At 54.8% G+C, this 26,074-nt stretch overlaps 6 protein-coding genes across 6 annotated transcripts, besides 13 other annotated features; all 6 read right to left on the reverse strand.

Moving 5' to 3' along the window:
• The first annotated feature begins 16 nt into the window (after nucleotides 1-16).
• Nucleotides 17-38: a microsatellite.
• A 354-nt stretch (nucleotides 39-392) lies between these two features.
• Nucleotides 393-428: a microsatellite.
• A 60-nt stretch (nucleotides 429-488) lies between these two features.
• Nucleotides 489-6,359, reverse strand: Tco025E_03387 (transferase; the record flags this gene model as incomplete). Its single annotated transcript, XM_029370305.1, has 1 exon — nucleotides 489-6,359. The coding sequence occupies one exon, from the start codon at nucleotides 6,357-6,359 to the stop codon at nucleotides 489-491; it is 5,871 nt and encodes a 1,956-aa protein (XP_029229516.1).
• Nucleotides 6,360-6,490: 131 nt separating this feature from the next.
• Nucleotides 6,491-6,517: a sequence feature (A-rich).
• Nucleotides 6,518-7,317: 800 nt separating this feature from the next.
• Tco025E_03388 (putative protein kinase, putative,serine/threonine-protein kinase Nek1) lies at nucleotides 7,318-12,198 on the reverse strand (the record flags this gene model as incomplete). Its single annotated transcript, XM_029370306.1, has 1 exon — nucleotides 7,318-12,198. One exon carries the CDS (start codon nucleotides 12,196-12,198, stop codon nucleotides 7,318-7,320), a length of 4,881 nt encoding a protein of 1,626 aa, XP_029229517.1.
• A 71-nt stretch (nucleotides 12,199-12,269) lies between these two features.
• Nucleotides 12,270-12,286: a microsatellite.
• A 7-nt stretch (nucleotides 12,287-12,293) lies between these two features.
• Nucleotides 12,294-12,323: a microsatellite.
• Nucleotides 12,324-13,256: 933 nt separating this feature from the next.
• Nucleotides 13,257-13,273: a microsatellite.
• Nucleotides 13,274-13,485: 212 nt separating this feature from the next.
• Nucleotides 13,486-13,517: a microsatellite.
• Nucleotides 13,518-14,042: 525 nt separating this feature from the next.
• On the reverse strand, nucleotides 14,043-18,491 carry Tco025E_03389 (uncharacterized protein; the record flags this gene model as incomplete). Its single annotated transcript, XM_029370307.1, has 1 exon — nucleotides 14,043-18,491. One exon carries the CDS (start codon nucleotides 18,489-18,491, stop codon nucleotides 14,043-14,045), a length of 4,449 nt encoding a protein of 1,482 aa, XP_029229518.1.
• A 416-nt stretch (nucleotides 18,492-18,907) lies between these two features.
• Nucleotides 18,908-18,926: a microsatellite.
• Nucleotides 18,926-18,983: a sequence feature (GA-rich).
• Nucleotides 18,927-18,942: a sequence feature (A-rich).
• A 319-nt stretch (nucleotides 18,984-19,302) lies between the features above and the next one.
• Tco025E_03390 (B9 protein domain 1) lies at nucleotides 19,303-20,148 on the reverse strand (the record flags this gene model as incomplete). Its single annotated transcript, XM_029370308.1, has 1 exon — nucleotides 19,303-20,148. One exon carries the CDS (start codon nucleotides 20,146-20,148, stop codon nucleotides 19,303-19,305), a length of 846 nt encoding a protein of 281 aa, XP_029229519.1.
• A 56-nt stretch (nucleotides 20,149-20,204) lies between these two features.
• Nucleotides 20,205-20,241: a sequence feature (GA-rich).
• A 443-nt stretch (nucleotides 20,242-20,684) lies between these two features.
• On the reverse strand, nucleotides 20,685-21,971 carry Tco025E_03391 (uncharacterized protein; the record flags this gene model as incomplete). The annotated part of the gene is made up of 1 exon (XM_029370309.1): nucleotides 20,685-21,971. The coding sequence occupies one exon, from the start codon at nucleotides 21,969-21,971 to the stop codon at nucleotides 20,685-20,687; it is 1,287 nt and encodes a 428-aa protein (XP_029229520.1).
• Nucleotides 21,972-22,352: 381 nt separating this feature from the next.
• Nucleotides 22,353-25,556, reverse strand: Tco025E_03392 (putative leucine-rich repeat protein (LRRP); the record flags this gene model as incomplete). Its single annotated transcript, XM_029370310.1, has 1 exon — nucleotides 22,353-25,556. The coding sequence occupies one exon, from the start codon at nucleotides 25,554-25,556 to the stop codon at nucleotides 22,353-22,355; it is 3,204 nt and encodes a 1,067-aa protein (XP_029229521.1).
• A 111-nt stretch (nucleotides 25,557-25,667) lies between these two features.
• Nucleotides 25,668-25,687: a microsatellite.
• Nucleotides 25,688-25,769: 82 nt separating this feature from the next.
• Nucleotides 25,770-25,810: a sequence feature (A-rich).
• The last annotated feature ends 264 nt before the right edge of the window (nucleotides 25,811-26,074 follow it).

The raw sequence follows: 26,074 nt of genomic DNA on the forward strand, positions 1-26,074 counted from the left end.
TTTCTTCTTTATTAATTATATATATATATATATATATAATTACTGTTGCGCGTGCACGAGCACACCGCCCCTTCCTTGTCTGGAGCTGCTAGCCAGCCACTTTACTCGTATTCAGCCCTTTTCTTGTGAGTGTAGGCCACAAGAGAGGAAGACAATTTGCAAAGCATGCGGGGACCCGAAGCGAAGCCGCAGAAACAGAGTCGTAGCCCCCACGCCACGTGCGCCGACGGAGGGCGGGACTGTGCGTACAACAGTGGGGGAGGGGCCTGTGACCTCGAGGCGGTGCTCACTGCCACCGACCCCATAAGAAGAAAGGACTTTGACGGAGTGCACACAACGCAACAGCTCCCCATCCCACCCCACCCCCAATGGGAGGCACGCAAAATGCACAAAATACCAACAAAATAATAATAGTAATAACAATAATACATGGAGCCTTTACGCGCCTCGTTTGGGCGGGGAAATGAAGTGCAAAACAGGAAGAGACATCACATATGATAAAAAGTTACGTGCTTGTCGTCTCCCTCGTCATCCTCGCCGTCGTCGTGCACAAGCTCCCATATTGCCTCGTCAGCCCCCACCTGATGTTGATGCGGATCCAACGCGTCGAATGAAGGCACGGAAGCCATCCACGTGGAGCTTTTAAACGTACTCGTACTGTAGCTTGCTCTGCTGCTCTGTCGCCGGCGAACAACCCCGAAACTTCTTGGAAGCAAGGAGTTTCTCTCCGCCCGAGGCACGGACACCCCCACTGTCCTCGCTTTCACTTCCCCCTCATGCTTCTTCCTCTTACAGGCCTCATCTTCACCATCCTCGTCGTCATCGTCGTCGTCGGAGGGCACCAACATGAATGCATCGCTCGCACTTTTTCTACATGGTGCAGGCGCAGGCTCTGCAGTGTGAGGAAGCACCGTGGTCAGGGAGGCACCCTGCACGCGGATCAAAAAGTCGTCACCCGCGTCGGCCGCCATCTTCTTCCCACGCACGCCATCTCGTGCGCTTGCCGGTCGCCTAGTGCCATGCGTGGCGGAAGAAGCAGGGGAAGCGCCACCACCGTCGTGCCCCTGCTCCTGTCGCCACTGTTGCTGCTGATGACCAGGTCGATCCTCTTGGATGCCAGAGGGCACCGTCACTGCCGCCGCCACCTGAAGCAACTCCCCCTGACCACGCAGTCCAGACCGTCGTTCGTCGTGGTCGCGATCGTGATCGTCATTGGCCACGTGGAGGAAGCGCTCCCCCAGCGGGCAATGCCTCCGATCCACGCCGGTTTGCCGCAGCGGATCCGCGGACGCAAGCGCGCGTGAAATGGAGGAGTGGGAGGGCAGAGAGAAAGGGCTCACACGACCACCCGTCGGGTCCCACGCCGCAGGAAACAGAGACTTCGATGGACGCTCCTCAGGGCGGATGTCCGAGTTCGTTGCCGCGCTTCTTGCCGACAGTGTCGCTCTCTGCTGCAACCGCTTCCACGTGGATGTAGCAGGATTCTTTTCCCCCTCGTCATCCTCTTCCTTAAGGGCCATTTTCCCCACAGCAGTCAGCGGGGCCACCGTCAGTGAATCACGAGGACAACCATCACGCTTTGGCTGCTTTTGCTCCCTAGCAACCAACAGAGATGGGGATGCTGTATCCGTGGAGGCGAAAGTCCTCAAGGCCCGGCGTACCTCTTCTTGCACCTGCTCCATCTCTTCAATTTCGCTGGCCTTGTAGATGCCGTGGATGCTGCCGCCTGCGCTACGCGAGGATGACGGGGTAAATGCGTCATCCTTACCCCGGGCACCTCCACCTTCCCCGTCATCGGCGGCCATGGGGAGCAAAGCGAGAGGCACACACAATCGATGCGCCGCTTGCAGACCCGAATAAGACGGCAACCGCGGCTGCTGCAGTCCACCCCTAGTCGGGGATCCGCTTCCGTGCCTATTCGACTTCCCGGAAGCTGCGCACGTCGCCGCGCCCAGCAGCGTCTTACCAAGCAGCTTACCGCATACAAATTTCGCGTGAGGAACGGGCAAGTTGCCATCAAACAACTTTGCAAAGTCTATACCAATAAAAAACGGGTGCGACAAGAGGGTCCACGTCAGACGGTGCGCGGCTTTGTCGATACAAGCTGCTGTCGACTGTAGAGCCATGCCTACAAGAATTTGGCAAAAGTGTTGAATGGTCAGCATGGAGGCCTGCGTAGACTTAATGCTCTCTGCAAAATGGGCAGCATCGGCAACAGCAAAGTCCGCGGTAGCCGCAGCACCGGCTACCTCCCCTCCTGTTGAAAGCAGCGAGGAGGGATGTGAGCGCAAAGCCACCCAATAGGCATCGGCCAGCGAGACAGCTCCAGGGGTAGCACGTGTGCGGCTCCTTTCAGCTTCACGGGGTTGTCGTACGTTTGAACCGTCTGAGCGTGGGTGATGCTCCTCCATCGTCACCCATGCCTCGACCTTGTGCAGAATGGCAGCCGCTACGCGTGACTGCACAAAATCGTGCAGCGCTTGCGTCACCGCCGGCTCTCGATGCAGATTTGCCTCACCGCTGGTTGCGGAAGCAGGCGGCAAAGAAAAAACGGCCTTCCATAGCTGCATAATTTCCCTTTGACGCTGGGGCGACGTCGCATTGGGGTCCCGGTGCTCACCTTCTTCTTTTGGCCTTGACGGTGCCGCCACCAGCGGCTCTCCAGTCGCAGAAAAAAGCTCAAAAACTAAGCAGAGGTATGACCAGTAGTCATCTCCAACGGTCCACTCAGACGCCCCAGAGGCCCCAAGCACCGTGCTGTGGGCGACGCGGAAGAGGTAACGCGGGGGAATGTACTCCACCACCCCAGGCTGCTGCCGCTCATACACCCAGGCATCCGAGGTAACACCAAAGGCAGCAACCACAAGATGAAAATCGCCTGTTGTCAAACCCTCCTCCTTCTTGTCGTCAGCGCCCACAGCACCGCGACTTACCGCGTCCGGATTGCACTGCAGGAAGAACCGCCTTGGGGCACAAGGCCCAAGCACAACACCCTTTCCATGAAGTGAGATGAGTGTCAATAGCAACTGCGCCGCAACGAGACGCGCCAATTCCCAACGCGTGGAAAACAACGTGTGAGGGGAACGTAGCACCTTTTCCATGAAGCACTGAAGCGAAACAACCCCAAAGCCATGACAAGGGTGGGGTATCGAAGTAGCAGGGGGAGGAGTGTGACGTTTTGCTTCAGAAAGCACTGAAAAAATAGGGGCGGAAACGACGTACAACTTGTGGGCATCGCATAATACGGCGGCAATCGGGTTCTGGAAAGGCATACGCGAGAGATACTCCGCCACAAGTGCCGCTTCCATCACAGGTAGTGAAACTGAGTCACCCGCGCTGCCGCAATCCCCCCCAACTGCAGTGGCACCCGCCCAGAGAAGTTTTGTCGAATTGCGCGGAAGCACGCGTACATCAAAGACCCGTGCGCTGGGAGTATGTACCGCGCGATAGACAACACCGTACACATCATAGGCGACCGCGGAAGAAAATGCACATGTCGTGAGGGGCAGCGTTGCGGCTGAAGAAAGCGGCTTTCGTTTGCCTCTATTAGACGCAGTGCCCAGCGCGAAATCCTCCAATCGATACGCGTCCACTCCAAAGAAATCACGCTCTTTTAAAAGCACAGACGCAACGTGCTGCACGCACTGTTCCCGATAGGCGTCAAAAGCGCACCGCTCCGTTTTTTGTGAAAGGGGAGCAAAACATTGAAGTGCCATATACGGCGATTCCCCGCTTTTGTCGCATAAATAAGCTGGTATGTCGGCCATCGGACGCATCGCCGTGGTATTCACTACACTTGCCCACAAAATTGCCCGATACGCCTTTACAAATGCATTTTTTGTGGTGAATATGAGTTTGGCGCCGTGCACCCGCCGCGTCGCGGTTATCACAGGACTGCTATGAAGCAATGGCACCTCCACCAACGCGGCAACTGGGGAAGGTTTGAATGCATTAGAATCTGTGCGAAGCAACCGGCAAGGCATGAGGTAGACACTGAGATCCAAACAATACTTTTGAGTGGCATTCACCGTAACTTGCGTGAGTAAAAGGAAAAGTTCTTCTCGGTTCTCGCCTTGCCCAAGTACAAAACCTTCTTCCTGTTCATGCCGCAGTCGAACACGCTCTCCCTGCTGCATAAGTATCGCTCTATAATGTGGCACCTCACTCGCGCGGAGGAGCTGGGGAGTGAGGGGGATAGAACAAATGGGCGGCGTCGCCGAAACCGCGGCGGATACCGTCAGGCGAGGACCAAACATGTTCGAAGGGTAATCAGGAGGTTGGGGGAAAAAAAGGGCTTCGAAACGTGCAGCCACCACGGTGTTGGATGCACCGGTCTCAACATCATCAGGGTAAGAGATGACGGAGCTCTCCACGGAGGAACTAGAGGAAACGCAGTACCGCCGTGGTAATGCTCCCCCGCATATTTGAAGGCACCACCGAGGCACTTGAACATCGTCTCGCCTCCTCCCCATGCCACGCGTGTTGGCTAAGAAACTTGAGGGCTCTCGGGTTGCTGTGGCAGCCACACTTACCTCTTCCGTAAGAGGCTCCAGGATGCACCACAATCCATATCTTCCTGCAGTTTCACGGCAATGTTGCCTCGTTGTTGTCGCTCTACTGCGTGTACTGCCTCTCCGCCTCGCGGCTGCATCCTCAGCTGCATTCTCTTCTTCTTTCTCTTCGTCCTCTTCATCTGCCTCCCCCTCATCGCCTTTCTCCGTAAGCTTTGCCCCAGTTGAAAGCCACTGTGGCGAAGTTGTACCAGGAGCGGCGGCAAGGGTGCCGCCCTTGTGCAGGAGCGACGCGTAAACGGCAACGTCGTCCGCGTCATGGATGGGGAGAGGGTCAAGGCTGAAAAACGCCTTCGCGTAGTCATCCTCGCTGACGTCAATTCCAACACGCAGCGGCGGGGATTCGGGGTCCTGCCCACTACCCAGCACAGCACGCTTCAGCGAAGTGGAATACGACGCATTGGGGAACCCTTTAGGCACGATGGTGTCATCGTCAAGCCCCGCCGTGTGCCCGGTCGTACATTGGCTGCTCCTGCGCACGGGGGCTGTGGCGAAGTGCCCTGAGGGCTCCATCATTGTTTGGGCGGAGAAGGGGATCACCGCGCCAGAAGACGGCATCCACCCACGTGGAAGCGGAAACCACCGTGAGCCGCCCCCACTCTCCACGCGCACAGGCTGCAGTAAAAGAAGAAGGGACTCCGCTGCAGCCCCGAGCCCCCGGCGCCACTCCTGCAGCGTTGCAGCAATCTCGCTCTTGCTACAGAGTAATTTACCATTCGTCTTTCGGTACTTGCGCAAAAGCCACCGACGCAACGTGGCCCATGACCTGTCACTATACTCGTCATTATGCATATGGTCATTCTGATAGCCTTCCTTTTCTGCTCGAAGCAGCACCCTCCGCTCCTTCGCCTCCGCGAAGTGGGGCACAGCAAAGCGCTGCGGCGGCTTTGGTTCAGGGTTTCTATTAAGGTTGTGACCACCACCCACAGCCGATGGTTGATCGCGGCCGGAAGGGGCCTTATTCGACTTCCCCACACCTCGCGCGCCCCCAATTCCACCCGCAACAACGTCTAACACGCGTCGGGGAAGATGGTCGGGAGGGGAGCCCACCACCTTCCTGTTCCATCCAGTAACAGCTGCCTTTGGCACGGAGTCCGAACAGTAACGAATTCCACGGCGTGGAGAAAAAAGCACCCATGCCTGTCGGCCATCAGGTGTCATCGTGCGTCTGACACTCCCCCGCACAGGCGGTTGTCGCTTGGGGACCTCTACATGTGATGGCTCTGGGGTCGGTATCTCTAGAGGGGAGTCCACCGTGCCTGCCTTGCTTGACCTCACTGTTGACGGTGACTTCACCCGCTTGTCGTAGGCAGAGGATGCACTCAGATCATCGTAGTTTCCACTGCTGCGGTTAGCAGCAGCAGCAGCACCGGCTCCCGCCCATGTCGTGCGCTGCTTACTCACGAGCTGGACGCTGCCCCCGCCTTCCCTCGTCGTGCCGTCTAGGCGATCTTTCATCGCATCACTCACAACGCTGTAAGATGGAGCCAACGCGGCCGTGCGGTGGAGCGCAGGCGCCACACGACGGCCTTCTGATAGCGCCTCTGCGTGAGTCGCGACAGGAAAGGTGGTACTCCCTGAAGAGGAAGCGTCGAACGACGCCGCATACTCCTCTTGAGGCCCGAAGCTCCTCAGTGGCGCAACGTTTGAGGGATGAAGCACGGGAGGGGCCGTCGACGCCGCGCCTTTGTGCGGCGGTTTGAAGCTCTGCTCTGTCACACTGCGCGAACCGCGAGACGCGTTGCTACTGCCGCTGCTGTCGTGGAGACGCAGGTGGGACAGCCGCATCCCCGCCGGCCCCGGTTCCTTCCGGACGCAGGAACTCAAACTTAGCCGACTCCTGTGGGGGTGGGCGCTGGAGAAAAAAACAACAACGAAGAATAAATATAAAAGGGGGTTACTAAAGCACATGAGGTGAGCAAAACAAACAAAACAAAAACGAACAAGCTCTTCACCTTCGGACACAAACGTGCAGTGGGCAATGCCCGAATTAAAAATAAAAAAACATCTGAATAGTGTGAGATATACATATGGCTGGTAATGTGATCTATGGAGATTGCCCATACACCGCCCGCTTCTCCCCCAGCGCGGTTTTTCTTTTTCTTTTCAAGCACGAGAAAAAACGTGCACTAGTGGTGGCGCCCCCAGAAAGAGAGGCCGCAAAAAAAAAAAACACACACAGAGGGCCAGGCGCATCAAAAACGGAAGCGACGGGAGGGGGAGCCAGTAAGGCAGCTTCAAGAAGAAACCCACAACAAACAAACATTAAGGAAGAATAATAAAGAAATGATTTGTTGTTGGTTTCTACTTCCCCTCATTCTTTCCCCCCAAGCAGCTCCACTCTATCAATGGAATAAGGCCATGAATAAAAAGCAACAACAACAGTCCGAACACCGTATACAACGTCGTGCCTCCAAGCACGCCCTCTCCAGCGCACACCCATGGTGCCACCCTTTATTTCGCGGAAACTCACAATGAACTCACTGAAGTTAAAGGGGCGGCGTCTCCATCGAACGCCAATTGCCGGAGGCAGTTTGCCCCCCTACATCTCCCACAATTCAACCAAAGCCGACGCCTTTTCCATGTTTTTTTTTCCCTCGTTTAAATAATTCAACAATACCGCGAGAACAACGTCCAGCAAAAGCAAAAGCAAGAAAAAAAAACATCTCGCACTAGATGAAAGCAATGCAAATCAGGAGGAGGGGGGACAAACAAAAAAGAAAAAAAGAGAGAGAAATAAACCAGCTCACATGGTTGCTCCATTTTTTTCTTTCGCCTTCACGGCAAGAGTCTCTTGGACAGAGTGCAAAGCAGCCACTGTACAGCCGCCGTCGGTGTCATGCTCTACCTCGGCAGAACTAGGATGCAGAAATGAAACGTTGTCAATAACCTCACCACTACCTTTTTCTCCTGCATCCCACGGTTTTACGCCACTCGCTGACGCATGGCCGCTATTTACTCCAGCCTCACCTTGGACCTCCTGACTGGGAAAAAGTTCCGGCAAACAATATGCGCTATCAAGAATACGTTGATACATGTCACTTACCGCTGCGCAAGGCTGCGGTAGAAGAGGGATAGCGTCTTCGAAATCATCATCATCATTGTCCTCTTCACAGCTTTCATCCTCGGCACTATTGTCGTAGTCCTCCTCATCTGCTTCAAGACCCGCAGGTGGAGGTTGCTTCCCCTCACCGCTAGCCAGTGGGGGCGAAACTTGATGACGCGGTTGCTTATGCGGCATGTGTGCCGCCGCTGTCACCAGCAGTTCATGCGGTGTCGGCAAATCATCTACTAGCGTCATGGAAATCATCTCCATCTCCAACGGTGCAGGAGGGCTTTCCTTCATTCCCTCCAGAGACGAGGTAGACACATTTTCCAGCTGCTCCATTTCGTCATCCTCCTTTTGGTGTTCCCTTTTCTTTCGTTGTTCGTCTTCTTTTTCGGCAGCAGCTAACTTTTTCAAGGGCGGTGCTCGACGGTAGAGAATACCCCTCAAGTGATCGAGCATTGCCAGGTAGCCCTCAAGCGAGTGTTCGTTTTGATGATCGGTGGAAGTAGTGCTACTATTGACGTGATCTGGGTCATGACTTCTCCGAGCCTCGTTGTTGGTGTCCAAGAGCGCCAACAGAGCCGTACTCTCCTCCTGCGCCAACAAATCCCGGTGACTCACCTCAGAAGAAGAGGAAATTATGTTTTCTTGGCTGTTTGCCCTCGACGAGGGCTGCGGTGTCGGTGAGGAGGACCCGCCTTGGCGTTGCTCTCCGGCGCCTTCGGTGCAAAGTGGTAACGGCAGACCCAACGATCTCGTGCCAGGCTGACTCTCAACTGGGGCGAGTTCTTGTTTCCTCTGCTGTTTCTGTTTCAGTAGCGTTAGAGAGACGCCAGGGGCTTGATCCACGTCATCCACATTTCCCTCCGCCTCGCAACCGCAAAGTGTTCGCAGCACCTCCAGCGTGCTAGGAATACTCGGAGATGTGCCATTTGCCTTTTGAAAGGCCGCGAGAACATCGTCGCCCTCAGCAAAAACTTTTTTCGTTGCACCTGTCTGCATGTGAATAAAATTGGCTCGGTGCGGAAGTTTGTGACCCTCGTGGCTTTCCGCAACATTTCTCCACTGCTGCAATACATCATGCTGCTCCGACCCCGCATCCGCAATTGAGGGAAAAAGAGCTGCCACGCCACCTTCCGCCGTCGGAGACGGCTTTGCAGCGTCGTCTTGGGCCATAGAACAGAAGCTGTAATCAATATCAAGAAGAACTGGAGGACCATCCATAGTGAGGTTTTTAGGGCACGATCCCTCACAACCTGCCCCCGATGATGCTACTGCTGCGGGTTCACGTGCATGTGAAGGCATCTTGACGCCGAGAACAGCTGGCATTTGCCCAATTCCAAGTTGGGACGATGACGCACTGCAGCCAGAACCTCGTGACAAGGGCTGCTTCCCACTCAGAGGCCGAGCACCAGTTGGAGGCAATGCCCCACTGAGCTTGAACGGCGAGGAGGATGACGTGGGGGAGTTGCTCTGCGGGAAACTTGGCTGCATTAGCCGTATTTGTAGTGGAGCTAGGGACAGTGGGGGCTGTCGTTCTTTTTTGCGTGGTTTGCCATTGACAGGGTTGCCTTTGGCCGCCGTCCACGCAATCTCTGAGGACGAAGGTGCCTTATTGGCCACAGGCTGACAATTTATATTTCCTCGTCTCTTATTGTTATTGAGGAATTCTGCCCCTGTGTTCGGGGCCTGGAGTGAAATTGCCTCATCGACTTTTCCAGGTTGCTCTTTCTGCAGCAGTTCCATCTCTGCCTGTTGCAAAAGTTGTCGACGCCGCTGCTCGCCTTGACGAGGCTCTTCCACAGCAGCAGCAGCAACAGCAACAGCCAAGTCCTCTTTGGAGACAAAGAACGACTTTGCCCCCATAACCACCAATCCCGATGTAGGAGAAGCAGCTCGCGACAGAACGTCTTGAGGATGCTGCTGCTGCTGCTGCTGCTGCTGCTGCGATGGAGCTATAACACCTTGTGGCATGAATCCGGCTGCAGCCAAGGGACGAATCATTTGTTTCTCGCCCAATAATTTTGACGGACTGTAGAGATTCATGGATGGCGCATGTGAATCGTCAGTGGAAGGACGCAGAGGTGCACTACTGCGACGTACAAGTGGGTGGGCTTGCAAATGCGTCGGTGTAACACACTTTTTCCCGATCTTGTTGTCCTCGTTCTCCTCCCCGGCGTCTTCACGGGCGGCATTAGCCCCCACCAGCGGCGAAGCAAAAACGGGTGCAGAGATGATACGCAGCATTGGCTGAGGTTTTTGTTTCTTCTCCTGCGGCATAGGAGGCGGTGGTCCTCTTGCTGCCGATGGATGGGGCTGAGGCGTAGCGGCTTCTACGACCCGCTTACCCTTTGCTGGGGGACTCAAACCTGCCGCTCCAGCAACCAGCTTTGTAGGGCTCAACTTCATGTTCACTTTGCCGTTTTTGTCCCTGTTTTTGTCGCAGGCAGACCCAACAGCAGCGGCGGCAGAGGCAGCAGAAGCCAGGCCAGAATGTCGCGCCACGTCGTCTCGGAGAACCGGACCAAGTGGCTGATGTTGCCAACGCTTGGAAGGGGAAAGCAAAAGCGGTGAATTCGCCGCAAAAACTTTTCTTTTCCTCCGCACTACGGGCTCTGGCTCTCGATTCCTGGAACCATTATTGTTGTTTCGAACAGGATCCGCCCGTTGCAAAGGGGCAGGCGGTTCCACTTCTCTCGGCTGCCGCTGCACACATCGCGGATCACGCCCAAAGACAGCGTGTTGCTGTTGCGAAGACGGTGGTGGTGGTGACATTTGTGGAGGCCGCTTCCGCGGCGAGTGTGGCGAACCCGCCGCAGGAGCAGCTGGGGCAGCTGGGGCAGCTGGGACAGGGACTTGCATTGCCTGTTGCTTTTGCTGAACCAGTTTTTGTTGCTGTCGTTGTTGAGGCGGCAAATCAACTCGGCAGAGGTAATTTTGATGTTCAATGACCCTCGCAAGCTGTTTCTTCCGAAGTTCATCCCGGCGCTGAACACGTTCTTGCTCCCGCTTCTGCCTCTGCAGGTACTCATCGTGTTTGCGTTTCATGTACGCGTGAATTGTCTCGCGTGATTTGAGGTCCACGTTTTGGGCGTACCGCTGCATAATGGCATCAATACGCCGCATTCTCTCCTGAAAACCTTCAACACCAGCACCAGGTGCCACAGCTTTTTGCCTAAGTGCGTCGTTGAGATACTGGTTTTGATACTCCGCGGCGGCCGGTGGCAAATTTCGTTGCTGCCTTTGTAGTTGTTGCTGTCGAGGGGAAGAAGGTGGTGACACGGGTTGGGGCGCAAGCTCGGGAGGAGCCGCCGCACCGGGCCCTCTACCGCCGACCACAGGAGCAGGAGAGACATCCTTGTCCGCAACTGCATCTCGTTGGTAGTGCTGCAATAAGTACTTTCGGTAGTTTTGAATCCGGTTGTGGTCCACAGGCGCAGGCGACGCACTCGGCTTTGGGCCGAGAAGCGCATGATTGCCTACAGGGCGTTGTGCGAGGAGTCCTACTGCGGCCTCCGCACCCGGCGAGAGGGATTGCGGAGATCGCTGTGGTGACCGTTGAAGCACGTGTTGCTGATTTGCCACTGCCATCGCCGCCGCTTTCCCGGGGGACATCACTTGTGGTTTTGCGTACGGTGAGGCACACCCTTGTTCTTCCCTCCCCCGCTTCACCGGTCCCGCCGCCGCAGGGCTCTGGTTGTTGTTGTTTCCATTCTGCTCCCCCCCTACCTCAAAATCTATGATGTCTTTCAGCCGCACCTTGCACTGAGTGGCAAGCATCAGGTTTTCTTCTAGCTGCTCGAGCGAGCGTCGTACAATAGGAAGTGCAAGCGTCTGCTTGATACTGGGCCGTCGTGAAGGATCCTTCTGCAGGCACCACTCTACCACTTTGCGGAACTCCGATGAGAAATGTGACGGCAGTGGTGCATAGGTGCCTCTTACAATGCGCTGCATCAGTTGCTGCATACTACTGCCGTCAAAGGGGTGTTTTCCGGTGGCCATTTCATACAGCAGCACACCCAGCGCCCACACATCTGACTTGTTATTGTACGGTTTGTTGCGACATATCTCAGGCGAGAAATAGTACGGTGTGCCGCAGACAGTGTTTGCCATTCCCATCGTGTTGCGCAAGACAGTTGAGATGCCAAAGTCTCCTAGTTTGACAGAACCGTTTTTCATGAGAAACACGTTCATTGTTTTAATGTCGCGGTGAAGAATGTGGCGGGAATGTAAATATTCCATCGCAAGACAAATTTGCGAATAATAATACAAGATGATACTTTCCTTCATTGGCCCCATTTTAAGTTTGCCGTGAAGGTCACCCCCATCGCAGTACTCCATCACAATGTACAGGTTATTGCGGTTCTCAAAGTGCTCCACGTAGCGTACGATGTTTGGGTGACTCAGCTTCTGCAGCACGTAACACTCGTGGCGTGCCTCCTCGCGTTCCTTTTTGCTCATTTTGCCCAAAAATACCTCTTTAATGACGAGAAGCGCATTGTCGCTGCGCCGTTTGATGAGAATGGCACTACCAAAGCTGCCCTTCCCCAGCACACGTATTTTCGTGTACCGCTCCATCTGTCACCCCGCAAACTCAAACTAAAATAGACTCGATCTTTATTTTCCACCCGCAACGGCTCTGTCAGAGTTATATATATATATATATGAATAACTTTTTCTTTGTTTTACTTTTGTTTTGCTTTTTGAAAAAAAAAAAAACTATACCTTTCTACTCTTCTTGTGACTCCTTGTTGTTGTTATTGTTCCCTTTCGCTCTCCGTCTTTCTTTGTGTGCGTGTAAGTGTGTGTTTCGCCTCGGTGACGTTTTCTTTGGCTCTCCCTCTCCCTCCCCTCAGCCTCTATGTAGATCCACGCACACGCCCTTGGCTTCAAGTCTCCCTTTTGTTCTCTACCTTCTCAGCTCCCCCCGCCCCTCCTCCTAAACACGCGCCGTGTGCCCTCAGGGCTTCCTCTCCGCCCTTCCCAGTTGCACGCCGAGTGTGGGGCGCCCCACACGGTGGGAGCAGCAAAAGTATAGTTTCCGTGAGCAGCGGTACGCGGCTGGGAAAGGGGCTTCGCCCGCTAGAGATTCCGCACGCGGCCGAGGCGAAGTGAAGGGTGACGGCTGAAAAGGGGGCGCCTCGCACGCACGCGCACACACAACAAACCTTCTCTCTCGCTCTCCTTTGCTCCCTTGAATGTTGAGATGTATGTAGATACCCTACCAGCCAGCACAAAACTCTAAGGTGTGTGAGAGAAACAAATACGGAACGGAAGTGGCATGAGAAAGAAGACAGGCAACGTGTGACAAAAAAAAAAGAGGGGAAGGCAGCGGGCAATAGTTGTTAGTTGTGGACGACACCACCGCCACGACACACATCATCCCACTGAGGAAGGCACCGACGCTGACGCGGCAGAATATTTATGCCAACCGGCTGAAACAACAAGAAGAAGAAAGATGGACTACACGCAATGCAAAAGTGGCACCGATGGGGGAGAAAAGGGACACTCCAGCAAAGGAGGAGAACAAAATAAATAAATAGGGCACGCCACTTCTCCACAGTGGCCCACCCGCGCTCACCACCTCACCCACCCCCCTTGCTGTGATTTCTTTATATATATATGTGTGTGTGCGTGAGAGAGAGAGAGAGAGTTTCCTTCAGCATTTAGCCTATGTGCTCTTTCCTCTATTGTGTAAGTATATCGGGATAGCGATGCGTGCATGCATGCGCCGGCCATACTTCTCTCTCGCTTTCTCTGACACAGACAAATACACACACATCTTACTATTTATCGCCCGCGGAGCACCTCCCAATAAACAACACACACCATGCATCCAATGTGTTACAAGCATCATTTGTGCCAATACATATATACATATATATATATATATATATGCATGCATGCATGTCTCTGCATAGTATAAGCTGTGTCTCAAGGAACCATCGTAAACAAAAAGAAGAGAGGCAACTAACGAGAGAGTAAAGAGAACCATCGAACAAAAAAAAACAAATCAAAAAAGAAAGCGTTCGATAAAGGGGAAGTATGTATATACACATATATGCATCTTTATCCCTCTCTTCTCGTACGTGTGTGGAATGAGAGGAAGGAAGAAGGGTGCAACTTCACACAGCCGAGCGGCGAAACCCAACCAACCGCAGAAGAAGCGCCGACGTCCAGAAATAAACGGCTTCAGCGTGAAGCCCCATCCCGGCACGTCTCAACGCGTTCAACCACTTCTCCCCTCCTTCATCCTCGTCCTCTCCTTGTAGTCTTCCTCCTCTGCAGAAGTATCGTCATGTTTGCTTATTTGCTGGATATGGCTCTATTTTCTTCCAGTTCGTTCATGCCTCTTTCCGACGTCGTTGCACCAGAAGCGTCTGCTCCACACGCGGCAAAGGGGGAAAACGCGTCGGAGAAATTCAGCCACCAAACTCATCCTCCGATACCTGTATGCGGGCTGGTTCCAACTGCACCACCCCGTACTTTGTCCGGATACCGGCCGATGCCGACGACTCCGTGGGCTTCAGCTGCTTAGCCGGCCTCCCACCAAACGCCGCGGCGCCCAGCCCAAGGCTATTGGGGCACGAATCCCCGTTTTGATCCCGCAGAGGTGAAAGGACCTGATCCGACGTCCTTCTGTCGGCAGCGTCATTTCCGTTGCAGGCGGGAGTCTGCCGCAGACGACGCTTCGCGACACGCAAAACACGTTTGTAGTGCATTTCGATGAAGATGGCAGCCGCCAGCACAGCCACGATGGCCAAGACGAAAACCACTACGAGCACTCTGGCCGACTTTTTGCTTAGTCCGCCAGCATGCCGCGGAACCACGCGTGGGGTGTAAACGTCACGGTCAAACCGCAGTTCTGATGAAATTTGCGCAGAGACAGGAATCCTGGCAATGTGCTCCTCCACCCACGAGTCCCCAACGGCATCGCTGGAGGTGTAACGTACGCCTGCGTGCAGGTGAAACGCGACGCGAACGCGACTGCCACGATACAAAAGTGTCCCTGGCACAAATGCGAAGTGAAACGGCTCTTCCACGCATTCCCCTGTTTGCTTGTCTGAGGGGCACGAACGGAGGTAAATGCGTCGGTAGTGTAGGTAGGCAGCGTACTTCTCCCAGCGCAAATACACCGTGGAATTCCCCATTGGCGTCTCACCCATCCACTGCTGACGTTCCGCCTCGTCGCCCAATTCCCCACCGCTCATTTTATCCGGCAAAGATGCCCCATCAAGTACAAAGTGCAACTTTGATTGCCCGACGCCGCTGTCGATGCTGTTGGTTTGGAACACACCCAAGACATCTTTCGCATTTACGGAAAGAATGAGATATTCCAGTGACATCTTTGCAAGCGTTGACGAGTTTAGAGGCTTCAGCCTATCATGCAAAGTCACATATACCCAGTCTGTTACACCGTACAGTTGTTCATCTGGGACCGTGCAAAGTGACAGCTGTACAGTCGATGACCCTGGTTTGCCCGCAGCATCAGCACTGTCGTCGTTTACCGTCGTCGTTGTACTATTCAAAAAGATATGCGCCGGCCGATGTGGGTTAGCATTTGCCTCACAAAAAGCGTCACTGTGTAAGGATTTTGGAGCGCCGTAATACGGCTTCTTTTTAGCCTTATCCTTTTCATCCAACGGTTGGCTAAGGATGTCATGCAGCAACTGAGTGCTGTTGAACGGATTAGCAGGGACGGAACCACCAAGAACATCCGGGACAGGCCAGTAGGCCGAGGAACGACACAGCGCACGGTGTGTGATGGTGTTAATGCTTGTAATATATGCAAGCTGTTTAACATTGACGACGATAGTCTCAAAGTTGTCAAACCGTAAACGCAATGCGAAGGAACCTTCAGGATGCCCAGTAGCGGAGAGTGCCGTCCTACTTCCAACCACACGTGCAATCAGGGAAATATTGAGAAATTGACCTTTGCGTTCACTGGCTAACTCACACTGTCGGAAGAGAGAGACATCTCCTGCCGGCTCAAAGCGGATGACGGGATCACAATCAAGGTTAAGGCCAGACCCAGTGCCAGCACATGTTACGGCTTTTCCGGTGCAATGGGGGCAATCTTGTAGATTTGGGGTCGTCCATGAGGCATTCAGCAGTTGAACCTCCGTCACACGCAGCTGAGTGGCGTTGAGGTGGACCAGCATGGGCACACTGTACTTAATATGGGAGTAATTTAATTGGTATGGATATATCAGAACGGCGTAGCCGTACAAACGCTCTCCCGTCTTGGGGTCTTTTGCAGCAGCAAATCGCACATCAACAGAGACGTTGAAGGAGTCCTGGAATAAACTGTTCTCGCTCTTTGAAAACTCCGCCACCGATGAAAGTTTTGACTGTATCCGTGGAACCTCCTTCACATTATTCGTCTCCGTTGCCGCGTCGGTTTGCACCGTCGGTGAAGGCTTCACCTGAGACACCTCCACGTCAGCGCCAACAGAGTCGTCTATCGAAATTCGTACCGTGTACGCTCGTTGCAGGGACAAAATACCGTTGTATGGTGGCACCCAACTCGCGGGTTTAACCACCTGCGTGTAAATAGTGCCCACCAACAAACTTTTATTCACTGCCTTAAAAAGGAGTTCGTTGCTGGCACTGCCACGTAGCGTGCGAAGGTGGTTAAGTGAAACATTTCCCACCCATGTGGCATCACAATCATTCACGTACAGCGTCCAGTCAATGACATGCTCAGGGTTCGCATCGCTGGCTATAGAGGCATCCGTAGTCGAAGCAGGCGTGAGCATCGGGGCATACTTGCACGGATCTCGACGGAACACGTCACAGTCTCGGTGCTTTCCACCAAACTTTTGGAAGTAATTCTCGCCGCTCCTGTACGCGTCAGTTACTGTATTCAGCCGCCCACGCAGAGCGGCCCCTCCCTCCGCCTCCGAAGCCTCGTCCCAGGTCCAGATGGCCGAGGCGAGTCCGGTTTTTGCCTGCTGGTCAAGGCACGTTGCATTGAAGGAGGAATGTGCACCTTTGGGCACGTAGGCCGATGTCAAGAATGCGCTCTTCGGGCTTCCCACGGGCGTGAATGTCACAAACCGGGCGGCCATATTACCAATAATCGTGTACGCCCGCAGCAACAACGCGTTCCCCTCCATACGAATCTCAAAGTCCATATCATCCGGCGACCTACCATCGTGGCGGGGCGTCACATGGCTGCGTCCTCCCTGCGGCCCATCCGTGACATCAAAAAGACCCGGATAACGTGGCGAGGAGCGCCACGCAGAAGCGTCACAGGTGCCCCTGCAAACAATCTTTCCAAGATCATACACCGTCGAGGGATATTCCGGCGACGGCGCGGGACTTTCACGAGGCTGCATTGTGGCGGTTCCATGACATACGCGTCCTGTACCACACGTTAGAGCAAAGTCAAAATGGTCAACGGAGTTGCTGGACGGCACATATTGAAAAATGCCTGTTGTGTTGCTAAAATCAACCACCGTTCCAGTCTTGGCCTTCGTTCGCAGCTCTGCTTGGGTGTAAATATTACTGGGGCAGAAGGAAACGTTCTCACCGTGTCCTGCTTGCAGAAAAAGTTTGTAAGTGTCCGGCACAGTTTTGCTTTCACTGTCTACTTCATAGTCAAACACAAAGTTTCCCGGGCACTCCACCTCTTCGGCTGGAGGGGTTGGCGGCGGCGTCGGCGGTGGCGACGTTACAAGAATACTGGCACGCCCCGTGCATAGTGGGTGTCTGGTGCCACCAGTATTTGCCGCGCAACTAATGAGAAACTCAAAGGCGTCGGAAGTCACCCGTGGCCCATTCGGGGCAGCGTAATTAAACGCGCCTGTGTCCGTATCCAGTCGAAACGCCTCTGCATTATACTTCGGCGGCGATACAAGGGTGAAGACGGGCTTTTGGCTGGCTGGGCATGCATCCTCACTGTGTGGTGTAAGCGTAAGCGAGGCTTTCTGCGCGAAACCCACGTGGAAGCCGTAAGTACGGCTGCAGTTTGGTGGATTCTCAGGCGGAGTGGGAAGGGGCTTCACAACAACAAACGTCGCCTGAACATTAAAACAAGAAGCCACCTCATTACAGTAGACGGTAAGGTTGGCGGTGAAGACACCCTCCGCTTGGTTTTCACCGTTACGATCAAACCAGAGAATGGAATCTTTTTCAATGTGGAATAATTTATTCGCTGCCTCACTCACGTTGCTTATGGCAATCCGGCGCGGGGCGGCACACTTGTCCACGTAACTAAGTGGCTCCAGGCTTGCGGGGACCGTTACGTTCGTCCTTACCGCAGGAAGGACACCACCAGGGGGACACGAGACAACAACTGGAGCTGGTGCCGCAGTTGTTGTCGTTGTCGTTGTCGTTGTCGTTGTTGTATTTTCCTCCGGCTTTGGGGAAGGCGCTTCCGTCGTCGTCGTCGTCGTCGTCGTCGTGTCGTTCGCGGGGCCCACTTTTTGTATCCCATGCACAACGTAGTGCACGGAGGCCCTTTCGCAAAGCTGTGTGAACACGTCACACACGACGTGCACCTGCTGCGAGACGTAGCGCACCTCTCCCTCACTCAGGCCGGTGATGGCGGGTGTGTACTGCACGACGAGAAGGTGGGCGTTCGGAACGGCAAAACCCGGCAGTGCGGGGGCCACCTCCGTCAGCGTCACGTATCTGCCGGCGCACGCCCCACGATCCCACTGGCGTTGCAGCACACTTGTGACAGTCTCGCCCTCCGTGGCGCTGTATATCCACGCACACTGCGGCGACGCAACAGCGGCGTCGGCGACGGGGATGGCAAGTGCCAGGAATACCCACAACACTGCTGCGAAGAGCACGCCACCCCGCGGCAACTCGACGGATTCGCCGTTTGCGATAAATTCACGGAGTTTTGTCGGTTTTCGCATCGTGCTCAGTGTCCTATGCAACTGCGCAAGAGAGCTCAGATATGACACAACCTTTTTTTTTTCCACCCCCTTCCTTTTCTTCTTTCCCCCCCTTTTCTTCTTTTTGCCGTTCTTACTTCTCTGTTTGCTATATGCAGATCGTTATTATTTCCCCCACTTTGGGAGTTTTCTTCGCGTTCCTCTCGCTGCTTGCCCTTCCGTTATTTCTTCACGAAGGCGGCGGGACGTGTTCGTTGGCTGGCGTGCCCGCTCCCGTCCCCACCCCCCGTGGTATTCGCTGTCTTGCAACGGCACGCGTGTCCACCGGAAGGAATATAGGCAGGAGGCCGCGCCAACCAACTCCCCCCTCCCCCACTCGCTCTTCTACTCCTCTACACCTGAATTCCCTGCGCGCATGGAAGAGACACGGAACATACAAAAAAAAAAGAAAAAAAAGAGAGAGAGAGAGAGAGTGCGTGTGTGTGTGAGAGAAAAAGAGAGTGGAGAGACAGACGTGCCGTTGCAGCTCTGCGTTCGCCCCATTTTGTTACTTTTCCACGTCAGTGTCATCGACACCCTCTTCGTGCGGCGTCGTTGACGCTGGTTGCAGTTTACTGTCATTCAGCGAGACACCAAACTCCACACAGGCGCAGACACACCTCCGCTGGCGGACGCAGATTTCACGCTACTTTTTTTTTCGCCGCCCCACCGCCTTGGTTGGCGGTGGGGCTTTACAACGGCACACCTCCTTGGAATTCCAAAGTCCGCAGCACACCGTATTGTCAGCCATCTACTCTATGCGCCTTGGCGACCTTGCTGCAAACCATCCCTCTCACGGCTCAATGCCGCACTCTGTGAATCCGTTAACTACGACGGAGAGCGACAGTGAGATGTGTCCGGGGAGCGGCTTGGCACACAGCACACGCCGATCCTCTCCGCTGCAGAGAAACGCCGGATCCCGCAGCTCTAAGCGCTCACCTGTCCACCACCCAATCCACGCCAGTTTTCGTGTGTTGGGCATCAACTGCAGCAGGGGCAACTGCTTGCGGTACGTCCCGCTGCGCAACGGAATAAAACAACGACTATATGAGAGGCACTTCTCCCCGCTACCACTTGCGCCTCCTGAGCGCGCTGGCCTGGTCGTTGGCACAACGTTTGGCACCGTGTGCAGTGTTACTACAAGTTGTGGCCACCCATGCGGGTTGGTGCCACGCAAGGCACACTCAAATGGGGTCGCCCACGTGAATCGCGCAAACGGGTCGTTGGAGCTCCAGGAGAGCTGCGTGATCACCTCGCTATTCGTCTGGCGCTCCAGCGGGGCCACAAGCGGCGAGGCGGTGACAACCTCCTCGGCGGCAGTCACGTTCGCCAGCGGTGCCCAGTCGGTGCCGTGCACCCAATACGTACGAGCAAAAAGTGTGTCAGCCTCGTGGCACACCGCACTCTCCAGCACGCCCCGCACAATGACGTCTATCCTCTTCGACGCCACGGCTCTCGACATCACTGGCGCCACAGCCGAAGTTGCAGCAGAGGCAGGAACAGGAACAGGAGCAGAGCGCGATGCCGATGACTCTTCTGAGTAGCGGCGATGATGTTTGCCGCGCGGCTGCCCCTCCTCCCCCTCGTGCCGGCGAATCGAGTCCGCGTCCGTCACCTTTTCCCTCGCGCCGCTCTCCATCGTGTAGCCGCTGGCAAAAACAGAACGACAGCTGACAGGAGTGTCCGGTCAAGAGCAAAAAAACAAAAACACACACACACAAAAAAAAAAGAAGGATGGGGAGGGGAAGTGAAAGAGGAAAATTCGCTCAAGCGGGGCCCGCGCACACAAGCCCGTTTTCATCCAATGTGGAGCAGTGCTCGCAGTGCCACCACTGCGCGTCGCCACTCGATTGCTTGGGTCCCATGCCTCTGCGGGCCACAACAAATAGGCTGTACGGGGCAAAAAGGCGGGAAGCGTCGGGTGCTGGCCGCTGGCCGACCCCATCGGCCCAAACTTCCTGCAAAGAGTAGACACAAGCCCCACGAGGGAGGAGGACCCTCATAAAAAATTTAAAAAAATAATAAATCAATAATCCATTAGGGAGAGTGAAGGAAAGAAGGGAGAAGGAGTCTCATCTAAGGCATAAACTAACGTAGAGCCGTCACTCCCACCTCCGCCTCGCTCCATCTACACTTCAAGGTGGCCAACCAGTGAATCGGTGTCGTCCGCGGCAACTACCAACGCCGGCAAACCACCAGCAAGGAAAGCACGCAACAGGCGCTGGTAACCAAAATATACAACCACATTTTCTTCCAAGGCGGTATTCTTCTCCGTCGCCATACCCCCGACCCGAGCCCGAAAATCGTAAGGAAGAGCCGGTAGGGATGGAAAACCGGATGCAGCACATTTTCGACTGTGCACTCCGTAGCAATTGGGCCACTCAATCTTTGCTGCGGCTGTGGCCGTGAAAGCGCGTTTGTCTCTTCAAGAATAGGTTGCTCAGCAGGAATTGCCTCAACGACTTCTAGCGCAGAAAAAATGTCTCCGTAGTAGACGCCACTGCTCCGGCCTTTGTAGGGGGCATCAGCAACGTCTTCGTCCTCAGCTGCACTGTCCTCCTCTGCCAAGGCCAAGGATGCGAAACCGGCCAAGCTACCTCCCGATGGCTCGTCATTCTCAGGCAATGACACGGAAGAAAAAAAGTGAAACAAAGGTTTCGCAAAGCTAATGTGCTTCTCACGCGGTACAGTCTGCTGACACGCAGTTCTAGTTGTCTTCCGTGACGCGCCCACAGACGACCTGGTTGAGAGCAAACTCCAATGCTCTTCGGCCCCCTTTACACAGAGCAATAGGCGAAACAAACACGCCTCCATCTCTTGAAGTTTGTCCGCGTCTAGAGAGCCATACAGGGTGCGATGCTCCTGTGCAAACGTGCACAGCGCGTCGCACCGTGACCTTGCCGTTGAAAGCCACGCAGTTCCAACTTCGTCGTCTAAATTTACATCACCTGGTCGTATATTCTGTTCATACCACTGAATAACAGCCTCGTGCTCCTCCGCTACCGCGTGAGCGCAAGATGTGTGCAGCGGCGACCATCGATAGTGCGGCACGCAAAACGCAGGTAACATGTTCACTTGGCGCGAGGAAAAAGAAGCAGAGGATGGCCGCTGAGTACAATCACCCCGCAACACCAGTTGTGATCTTCTTTCACACGCGGGAGTTTCACTATCATGCTGCGAGAGCTCATTTCTGTTCGCTGATCGTTCAACTAACAAGGGCACCTTCGAGGACCGCCGCTTCTTCACTGTTTCTCGCGAGCTGACGGCGCCTCCGCGGTGGTTTTCGCACCGTGCGCCTGAACGCGTCGAGACTGAGCGTACTCGTCGCCTCTGCATGAGCGTCAACAGGTCTACACTGCAACGGCTTCCAGTGCCTTTTGTTTGCCGTGGGCGGAGGAAGAGGAAGAGACCAGAAAAGAAGGACATGATGTTCGCAAACCACACGCCCCCCATGTCACGCATTGCGCGACTACGAGGAGGAGGGGGGAAAAAAAGGGGAGAAAAAAGGCAGAAGCTCAGAAGCGCACAGCATCCATCGCGGCCTTACTTTTTTCCCGTTGCTCAACCACAACTGAGCGGCTCAAGAAGATAAAAAACAAACAAACAAACACTAAATCGGGGGAAAAAGAGAGCAGGCTACTTTACATCACAGAATAGAGGCAGATAAAAGCCAAGTGCCAAATTTCAGGAAGATACAGACACCATACATCATCACCCATCACAAAGGCCCTCAAGTGACGACACACAGACCCAGAAGGGCAAGCAGAACACACCTAGAAACATAGTTCAGAAAGATAAGAATGCATTTTTTCTTTTTGTTTTCCTCCTCGTCACGGTTCCGCTTTAGAACCTACCGGTGCTGTGCTTCGTAGAAACAGTCGGCAGCGATGGAAGTGGACGACGCAGCATGCGACGAAGTTCATTCATAAGAATGCGAACGTTCGTACTCGGCGGCTCCGCCACCCCTGACTTGGGCTGCGGTTCCTTTCTAGCCCTAGGCGAACGCTCGCTGCGCGGCTGCGTCTGCCTGCGCATTTCTTGCTCCCTCGCCTCGTTCACGTCTGTCGCCCGCGCATCCTCCGCGGTGTCGGGGTGGGGCGCCGCTCCCTCGTTGACGCCCGCAGGAGAGTCTTCAATCGGAGTTTCCTGCGCCAGCACCTTTCGCGGCTTCGCCTTTCCACGTCTCTTTGGACACGACGCACGCTGCTCTTCCAGGGCCACGCCCGTCATAAACACGACGTTCCGAGTGGACTCACTTCCCTCCGAGGCGGACTCCTCCATGTCATATTCCTCGTCCGTCTCAGTGTTCTGCTGATCCACTGGGGTGGCAGCCTCAGCCTCCTCTCTCTCTTCCTTGGCCTTCGCCTCCGCTTCCTCCTCCTGTGCGACATCAGCCGTAGGGTGAGGAACCGCAATTTTCTCCCTTCGCCTCCGCCTCTTTTCGCGCGGTGTGGCGTACGTGCGCCGTCTAAACCCACAGCGCGACAAGGGCGGGTCCTCCAGGAGGCGGTAGATGTCCATAAACTCGGTGTAGTTCGGCACAGTAACGAGGCCCGTCTTGGGATGCACCAAACACGACGACCGTCCCACGCCCGCCAGCATGTGCCGTTGCGTTTCACCCTCCAATGCGAGTTGACGCCACTTGGAATAGAAGTAGCCCGGTTTTTGTTTCTTTATCACGGTGTCGTCAAAGATGAGCTCCACAAACCGCAAGAGTGAGGGTGTTGGTAGGTCTGGCAGAGTGCGATCAACCCCCTTCGTCGTTGTCCCCTGCAAAGGCAGCGATTCCGCGTCGCCGTACCAAAAGAGATTGTTGATCGTGCTATCACCCTCTGGCAGTGCGGAAGCGTCTGGGGTATCCATCGTGTAGGAATGCTGGTGATCGGGGTAGTCGTCCTCGTCCTCACCCTCATAAAGTTTGGTGAGGGACTGTGAAGAACTTTTCGATTCCGACCCCTCCTTTGACTGCCGCCATGCCTCAACAAGACTGCCCCACTGATGGTATTCACTATGCGTCACATCCCTCTCATCCTCCACCGCACTTTTGTCTTGATGCGGCGTCTGGAGCCGTGAGGTATCGCCAAGTGGCACATCGGTTCCAAAGTGGTTGGAGGAGCTTCTTTCACCGGTGTCAGGGTGACGCACGGCGGCTTGCTCCCAGTAGAGGTTCATCACGGCCTGCGCAAAAATTGACTGCGCCGCGCCGCGCTCTTTACTCTTACGCGCAATCGGGTTTCCCGCAAGCATCACGCGCTGCAGCGTCCGCACAAGCTCAGTCAGCGCCGCCACATCCCGCGCAGCTGCAAAGCGGTTGTGCCCCAAACCAATCACCTCAATCGAGGGAAAACAAAGTCCACGTCCATTTTTCACGGAGAGCGGGGGGACGTGGCGTAGTTCGTTATGATTGAGGTTGACTTCAATGAGGGCCGGCATGGTGGAGAGTGCCGCAAAGATGACATTGCCGTCGCGAAAGTGATTTCGCTCAAGTGCGAAATGTGTCACGCTTGTGAGATCCGCAAGGTCCTCTGGCAAGACGCGTAGGTTGTTACCACTCAAGTCAAGTTTTTCAAGAAAAGGAAAGTATGACAGGTGCAAAATTTCAGCTGGGGGAATCTGGTTAAAGGAGAGATTCAGGGCATGCAGGTTTGGCAAGAGAACATCATGCAAACTGCACTCTGAGTTTTGGTTGGGGCGTCCCACAATCTTTTGATGTGGCGAGTAATACCCCGCGGTCCCAGTTGCATCCACCGTCGCACCACCACCATTCGCGTTGGTAGCTACTGGCGTGCGCCAGCGTAAGCCACCGTCGGTACGAACCGCCGTCGGTGTCTTTTCCTGGGCATAGTAGGCTGCGGCATTCCGAATGGACTTACTGTCGTGCATCGCACTGTCCACCACGCCAACTCCGCTTCCACGGGTCCCAGCACGGTTAACGAAGGCACTGCTGCTACTTGTCGACTGCAGTTGCTGCTCCAAGACCACGCGTGCAATGCCTGCCAAAGAGGCGATCTTGTTATACGGGAGGTGCAGCACCTCAAGGCCAGTCAGAGAAAGGAGGTGCTCCAGCAGCAGTTTATTCTCGCTCAGATCAAGAAACCGGAGGTTCTGAAAATGGGTCAAGTCATCCTCCATGACACCGACGATGTGAAAACTTTGAAGCGTCACCGCCTCCACCGCTTCCGGCTCGGGTTGCCCAGCGGCGCAAAGAAGCAGATAACCATCTAGCAATATGTGGGATTGCCGGAGAGGAACGTCCACGGCATTCGCAAAAAAACGAGCTTCCTCCTCATCTTCGGTCATTTCAACAGCCATCAGTTGCCGCTGTGTCCACAAACGGTCCTTGACAAGGCGCGAACTCGGCGCGGGGGGTAAGCGAAAGTAGCTGCGCAGTGACCGTTCCACCGCACTGCGGTTCTTAAGTATGCGAAACCCCTGCGGATGCACGACACGGGACGCAGGACTTGGTCTAGGCCGACCAGACTGTCTAAACAGAAAATCTTCACTCGTTACTATTGGCGGAGGGCACGCCGTCGCATCGCGCGACCCAATACCTCCCACTGAAGCACACTTGCCAAATTTGCCTTTGACTGTGTCACTCAGCGACAGGCAATGCTCAAGTGAGGACGTCTTGGTGTCCAACAGCGAGTTGCGTTGAGTGTCAGAAAACAAAGAAGAAGCCGGAAACTCCATGTTTTGCACCTGCAGCGACGGCACAAACGGGGGCACTACCCCCCAAGGCTGCTGCCCATCCTGGCAGTCTTGTGGTGGTGGTCGTTGCGTGTGTACCTGCGGCAGATGCCGCCACGATACATCGTTCTTATAGCGCCTCAGCGGCCGTTTCGCACCCGCTGCAGCTGCCTCCCACCGCGTACGCGCCGCCTCAGTGTGGTCCTCATACTTCTGCTGCTGCTGCTGCTGCTGCTGCTGCTGTTGCTGCTGTGGATCGGCGTTGCCCTCCGCATGGGCGGCGGTGGAATATAACGACCGCTGAAGCTTGCGCAAGGGCGAAGTCGCCCCGTGCTGCTCCCCCTTGCCGGCCCCGCTCATCACTCTTGCCGCGACCCTCCCGCTCTCTCCGTCCCACTCTCCTTCTGGCGCCTCCTCCTTCTTCCTTTTTTCCCCTTCAACAGACGCTGCAAAATAAGAACAAAGGATGGAAAAAACAACAACAACAACAATGACCACTCCGATAAAAAAACAGGGAGCAGAAGGACAGACCTCAATTCCATCACTCCAATGGCTGCAGCAGAGACAAGTGGGAAAAGAAGCAAAACAAAATAAAACAAAAACAAACAAAAAAAGGCGTGAGAGACCAAACACACCAGCGCCTGTAAAGAAAGACGAATAAAAAAAGAAAGAAAAATACACCACACCGTCCATGTTCCTCGCTTTGCCTTTCTCCACTCTAAAGCAAAACAAATACACGGTGCTGCGATGACGCGGTTGTCACCGGGGAAGAAAGCCAACAGAAAGCATAAACAAACAAGGGAAGCAACAAGGAGGCAAGAGGCGGCTGCTCCTCCCCTGCTACTTCCTCTTCCCCAGAGAAGGTGCGGGCACACAGC

This window comes from Trypanosoma conorhini, assembly GCF_003719485.1.
Source record: "Trypanosoma conorhini strain 025E chromosome Unknown Tco_14.4_contig_00152, whole genome shotgun sequence".
NCBI lineage: Eukaryota > Euglenozoa > Kinetoplastea > Trypanosomatida > Trypanosomatidae > Trypanosoma > Trypanosoma conorhini.